The sequence below is a fragment of the Poecilia reticulata genome, chromosome 19 (assembly GCF_904066995.2).
Source record: "Poecilia reticulata chromosome 19, P_reticulata-male-v2, whole genome shotgun sequence".
Lineage (NCBI taxonomy): Eukaryota > Metazoa > Chordata > Actinopteri > Cyprinodontiformes > Poeciliidae > Poecilia > Poecilia reticulata.
Genome location: NC_088848.1, coordinates 14,823,231 through 14,830,203, shown reverse-complemented (window position 1 = coordinate 14,830,203; position 6,973 = coordinate 14,823,231). Strand labels below are relative to the sequence as shown.

At 42.9% G+C, this 6,973-nt stretch overlaps 1 protein-coding gene across 1 annotated transcript in view; it reads right to left on the bottom strand.

Moving 5' to 3' along the window:
* Positions 1–1,590: 1,590 nt before the first annotated feature.
* The window catches only part of LOC103481707 (proto-oncogene Wnt-3), a 28,237-nt gene continuing 22,854 nt past the window's right edge, over positions 1,591–6,973 (bottom strand). Inside the window, exons 3-4 of the mRNA XM_008437400.3 lie at positions 5,882–6,147; positions 1,591–3,479 (exon numbers count right to left, since the gene is read on the bottom strand). Of these exons, the coding sequence (XP_008435622.1) occupies positions 3,000–3,479; positions 5,882–6,147 (746 nt within the window). The 3' untranslated portion in view covers positions 1,591–2,999. The remainder of the gene's footprint in view (positions 3,480–5,881; positions 6,148–6,973) is intronic.

Below are 6,973 nucleotides of genomic sequence, written 5' to 3'. Positions count from 1 at the left end.
TCAATAAAATACAGGGTTCCGACACATTTTCCCAGTAAACGTCCCACACTTTTCTAATCTCTAGAGTTCTCAGTTTTTGAATTGTTGTCTGTGTATAGAATTGAAGATTGCGTACAGATTTTGGACATTTCCGCATTGTTCAGATGCAAAAGCTACAAAATAACATACCGCGAGGAAGGCTGGATGAATGGATGGATGGATGGATGGATGGATACAACACTGTATGTGCAATGTTTATTTAACTACCAGCACAAAAAAACCTGGTTAGAGTAATGTTCTTTTATAATTTCAAATATTTATCATGTTAGACAATAAAAGAATAAAAGTTGCTGACATTTTTACATACTTATCTTAAAATATGTGGGAACCCTGGAAATACGGTCCTAGTTTGAAAAATGTGCTGTCGTGTTGTTTTTTTTTTTCCACAATTTTTTTTTTTTTTTTTTTTTTACAAAAATACACCAGTATCAAGTTGACAAGTGAAGACGTCGATCCGACGCCGGAAACATCAAGAAACACGAGGCAGACAGATTTTTCTTCTTCAAATATATAATCTTAGTTCAGTCATACAGATATATACATTGTATAATAAATAATATTTATAAAAACATAACATTTACGATTATAAAATAAAAAGGGAATTATTCACTTTAAAACATTTGTACAAAACTTTGGATATAGCACGGGGGTAAAGTCAGGATGTCGGATAGTGGAAAGGTACATCCAGGTAGACGAGGACACAAATATGCTAAGCTATGTCACACAGAGAGGACAGCCTATACAGGGTGGGTATAATTTATAAGAAGCATGGGGAACCGTCACAAAATGATTTTTTTAAATTAAAAAAAAAAAATCTTTTCCAGCACAAAAGACCTCATTTTCCCTTGGTGATCTCCCAGTTTAACCTTCATCAAATCCATTCCTCTGCTGAACTCCTCAGCGTTACCACGACGGTGCGGCAGGCATGTTTTTTGGGGTGAAGCGCAGACGAGAACACAGCTTCATAAATCAGACCTGTTGAATGCTTCGGCACGGGAAAAACATGAAGGAATGCTGGGAGAGATGTGACGGCCAATCAGAGGCTTTCCCTAATCCTTGGTCCTCCACGTGTCATCACATGTCCTCTTGTTTTTTACTGAATCACATTTATTTTTAGACACAAATCTTTACGATGAACCTGATGAACTGTAATCAAACGCGCTAAAGCTCGACTCAAGTGTGAGGCATGGATCCGTGAGCAGTTTAAAGGCCGAACTCGCCCTCGGAAAGTGCAACAAAGCTATTATTCATAAGAACTTTGCAGACTTAAAAAAAAATTTTTTTTTATTATTATTTATTTTTGTATTCCCACCTAGAGTTGTTGGAATAGTGCATACATAAACCAATGTGGGGATGTTGGTGAGAGGAATGCGCATGCAGCCTCCTGCATACCTTCAGTCCCATCCCGATGGCCATAATTCAGAAATGCAGTATATATATATATATATATATATATATATATATATATATATATATATATATATATATATATATATATATATATATATATATATATATATATATATATATATATATATATATATATATATATATATATATGTTATATATAGATATATACCTATATATCTATATATATCTTCCAGAATTCGCAGGTGACTGGTCCAGTGGAAAGGACTCAATCAGCTCAGTAGTTTACAATAGACAGGACTGTTGCACCGTCAGCGTCTGCCTACCGTTTTCAGTTCAGTAGTTAAAAAAGAAAAGTGACATTTTGGCTGCAGAAGAGTAACCGATAGGACGTCATGTTAGTTCAGACGTACGTAAAAGCTGGAGAAGTGAGGTGTAAGTTGGGAAGAAGGGTGGGTTTTACTGCATTATGTGTTTCTATACATGCCACGAACATCGTGTTGGCATAGAGGAGGGAAATAAATAAAGACACGGGGGGGGGGGCACTGAAAGTGACACAACTGCTTCCCATGAGCGCGGGTGAAGTTTTTCACGTAGTCCGGTGCAGGGGGTTATAAGGACTAAGTTGTTTTGTTGTTTCTGATTTACCTTTGACCATTCATCGCGGAGCCCTGCGAGTGTCAGGTGTGAAAGTAAAAACAGAGGATTAAATGGGGTCGAGTTCCTCAGGTCAGGAAGTGAAGTATGTCAGAAAACACACCAGCAGTTAAAATCTTCAACTCTACATCACTTCATCAGCTGGAAAGCAGAATAAATGCAACATTCATATTCTAATAAAATAGATCATAAGTTTGCTGAGCGCTTAGGTCACAGGTTCCTAATGTTGGGATCTCGATGTCAGGTTATTGTCACAAGGGTTTCAAAGATTAAAAACTGTAATCATAAAGCGATTCAAAATGTTCACTGACTGTGCTGTGTTATTTAACTGCCTCGTTCTAAGTATTTCTGCTGTTCAATGTGCAAAAACTGAGGTGGAGAAATATTTGCTGCCTTACAGATTTCTTCAATTTGTCACGCTTAAATAACTTGGATCAAACAAATGCCAATATCAGACAAAGTACTTTTACTTTGCTTTTAGAGTAAATGCTAAACGTTTTCTTACAATGATTTCATTTATTTATCCAAATTGTTCACAAATATTTCAATGGTAGGCCTCCATTTCCTGTGTCAACGTTAACAGAAAATGTAAACGTCTGATGCGTCCAAAAGTGATTTAATGGCTGTACTGTTAATAGCGCTGATGGATGAATATTGCATCTGAATGTTGCAAGATTTAGACAATCTTTTAACTCCAGTTATGCAGCTGGTGTACATAAACACCGGTGTTACTGTAAATCAGTGAACTAAACTCACCTAAGCTCTGTTTTTATTGTTGCACCTGACCCTGGCTTGGCCCCGTGCGTTACAGCCTAAGTTTGTGTGTGAGTGGGTTATTGACCGGCATGCAGAATGCATCTGCAGGGAAGTTGTGCAGGACACGGGGAGTTAGGGCAGAAAGTCCAGCAGTCCGTTTGCCTTAAAGTACAGGCCTCTCATTTGCATGTGTGTACATCATAGACGCGCACACACTCCTGGCAGCTGACGTAGCAGCACCAGTGGAAGATGCAGTGGCACTTCTCCTTGCGCTTCTCAGTCCGGGTGTTGTGGCCGCGGCCGCAGCATAGCAGGTCACACCCCTCGATGCCGTGGGACGACACGTTGCAGACGCGGTCGCGCGTCCCGAACGACCCCGTCTCCGGGTTGGGCTCGCAGAAGTTGGGCGAGCCCTCGTAGTAAACCAGATCGCGCTCGGTGGGGTGCTTGAAGAAGTTGTACTTCACTCGTAGGGTCTCCACCCAACCCCGTGACTCGCGGTGCTTCTCCACCACCATCTCCGAGGCGCTGTCGTACTTGTCCTTCAGGTAGTCGCCCAGCGCGCGGAAATCCGGCTGCGCCCACCAACAGGTCTTCACCTCGCAGCTTCCAGAAAGGCCGTGACATTTGCAGCGCAGGTGCATGTGGTCGAGGATGGTCTGAGAAACACAGAAAGCGGTTATTGGTTTGGTGGGATTATATTTTGGATGTCATTGACCAACTGAAACAGTAGCGCACAAAAGCACCTCAGATTTGACCCAGAACTGTTTCTCTCCAAGTCTCATTAAAAAGTCTTTGCCAGATTTCTATGGGACAAGCTAACCTCTATCCAGAGATGTGCCACCCCACGATCTCAGGATAGATACAAAAAAGATATGACCTTGTCGATCACGTCTGCTAACTAAAGCTTTTATCTGCAGGCCTGTCGATACATGTCTTTTAGAATCCTTCCCCACCACTTTTGCACATCTTTAGACTTTCCAAGATAGCTCAACATTCATTTTCGACTGTAGGCACAGACTCCCAATTAGACTGAGTTCTGGGTGTCGACTGGGCCAGTGTAGCAGTACATAAATCGCTTTCATGTAAACGATTTTATTATAGGTCTAACTTTATGTTCTGAGTGTTTGTCATGTTGGAAGCTGAACCGCCACCTCAGAGGGAAATCTTTTGAAGGATCTACCTGGTTTTCTTCCAGAGTTGTTTTGTATTTAACTCCAGCAAATAGTGTTAAAGACTAGTTGCTGGGCCAAAATCAAGTCAACATTCTTCTCCTATGTGTGTATAGCATGTAAGACTGTCTCGTTTTGTTGGCTGTCAAGCTAGTCAGAGCTAACAAAATGGATATACTGTATAAAAATCTATGTATTACATTAGACTGTAAGCTTAATAAAATATGTTATATTTTTACATTTGTGTTAATAACACAATGCTGGGGTGTTTTTATCTAATCTAAAACCACAAGAACCTCCATACCAGGCCTCTGCCTAGAATCAGCAGGTTTGCTTTGCGGTTTATTGTCTGAATCTTGCACAGTGCGGTGGTTCTGCGGAAGAAAAACGAGCCACCGGTTGTGTGTTACTGAGGGTTCATGCAGCTGTGAAGCACAGATGCTTTGTGCTGCTGCTAATTCTCTCTGAAGTCAGCGTGCGTGCTTTCCCTCAGGGCACATTTTACCTTTGTTGTTTTGATTTAGTTGTACTTTAATTTAGCAGATATATTTAGCAGCTGAATTCCCCCAGCTCGGGCGGAAAGCAGGTGGCCGCGCACTGGTGGACTAGGTGGTGACATCACGATGTGAGCTTGTCATGCTGAGATAAAGTCCCAGGCCCTCGGGGCTAAATAATGAAGCGTGAGAGCACCAGGTGGAGAGAGCTGGAGGCCTCTGACGGCAGCGCTGCTCAGTTATCTGCTGTGGCCCGTCTAACTGCGCCGGTGTGTTCAGATCAAAGGGTCGCCTTGTTCCCGTGTGGTCCCTCTATTTGCCCCCGAGCAAGCAGCCGAGGGCCCCGTTTCCCCCCAGAGGTGACAGCAGCCGGTGATGTTTTAAGTCTGAGTTGATTCCCCTTCTCTTCCACCGTCAACTCGCTCGGGTTATTTGACTGTTAGGGGAATTTTTTATTTTTTTTTTTCCTTTTCTTCTTCTTCAGTGGGACACCGAGCATGAAAGGCAAGGTGTGGGGCTGACTGTCGTTTAGATGAGTAATTAGCCAGTCATTCAAAGTCAGGAGCTCATTTTCAGTCAGAGTCTCTGAAATGTGCGAGACGAGTCGAACAGCAAATCCCTGCCCATCTCACAAACAGTTTAGTAATCCCGAACCGCGGTGTTTACCGCATAAATCATCTTCGCTTTGGAACAAGCAGCTCATTGTTTTAGGTTTCATGGTGGTCTGAACGTATCTTGAAGTTAAATTAAGTAAACTAAGTTAAACTTTTAACAAGTACACACTGCCATGCATTTGCATTTCCAAATGGATGCCTTTTGGAGTATAGTCTCCAACAGCAACAATTCGAATTTTACACTTTTGCCCACATCATCTTTGCGAAAAAGTTCCAAGTTCTGTCAAATTGGATGCACTGCTGGACGGTGAACCTTTGGCCCCGTCTCAAGTATTTTACCGCCTACAATGAATTTTCTTTCTTGATTACTTCATTGGTGTCCCTGAAGAAGGAAAGGTGTATAGTCAGGACTTGGTTCGCAGCTGTGACACACTCTTTTCTATTTGTAAATGATGGGCTCAACAGCTTGGTGTAGTAGGCTGTAAATGCTTATGAAGCCCTCAAATGTGATTGAATTAAACCAATTCTGCAAAGCCAAGTGGGCTAAATGTCCTCCACTGGGATCTAAAAGACGCATTGCCATGTTTATGAGCTGAAATGTTTAAGTTTGACAAAGAAAGTAAAAAAAAAAATGAAGGAATTTGTAAAGCAAAAAACTTTTTCAAGGCACTGTACACTCACAAGTATTGTTTAAGGTCTACCAAACTTAAGTCTATTCGGTATTACACATTTACATTTCATTGGTCAAATCCCATCAGCGACTCTTTCTGCATGTGCTTACTGTGCGTCCGGCCTCGTTGTTGTGCCGGTTCATTGCAGAGCGAGCATCCGGTCTGTTCTCTCTGGCGTCTGCAAATTCCCTCGACACCAGCACGCCGAACTCCGCGTCCTCGCTGCAGCCGCCCCACTTCCAGCCCTCGCCCGGCGGCCCCTTGTGGTGTGAGTCGCAGCCGCACATGGTGGACGTGCCCTCGGCGCAGGATCGGGTCACTGCGAAGGCGACACCGGCGGAGGCTATGGCGTGGACGAACGCAGACTCTCTGGTAGCTGAAGGAGACAACCGAAGACAGACGGAGCAGGAAAAAAAAAAAAAAAAAAAAAAAAGGAGAGGAGAGGAGCGTCAATCTTGGATTTAAACGTGGACAAAGCTGCTGCCAACATCCAGACAGATGCATTGAAAAGGATCCCTCCAGGCAAAAACCCTTTTAACACAACATGGAAGCAGCAAATTTATGGGCAGGTATTTGTCAAAGGAAAAAAAAAAAAAAAAAAGAAGAGAAAAACAAGTAGCTCAAAGAAAACTCTCCTTTTTGTATTAATTTTTTTTTTTTAACAGTTTTTGTTTACAATTTTGTTTATATCAGCGGCAACAAGGATGAATCCCTGCCCCTTTGTGGTGTCAGGTAGGCCCAGCCATCGAGTGGGAGCTCAGTGACCTCCTGTCATCCCCGAGGTGTGCTGCTGTGCATCTGGATAGTGTTTCAGGAATGTTGTCACCCCCTGCTCCTCCTCCGCACCCATCCCAGCTCAGAGAGCCCAGGGGCCTCAGGTGAAACCGAGCAGAGCGTCGGCCCTTTTCTTACTGACGCCGAAGGGATGGAGTTACGCCTCCTTTCAAGGCAACAGCTTATTATGTAACCAGATACCATTGTTTCACAATCACAGCACACTTAGCACGGCTCAGCCATTACACCTTACCAGCTCTGCTGTAGACTCACACAAGCATGACAGTGTGTCATATAGCTGACTTGTCAGGAGCGCTTGGTGGCCTGATCTCTCCAATACAGGGGCTAGAGCAGATCTTCATTTCTTATTTTAATTTTTTTTTAACACGAACAGAGAATGAAACTCTCAGCTGCATCTAAAGCCAGGA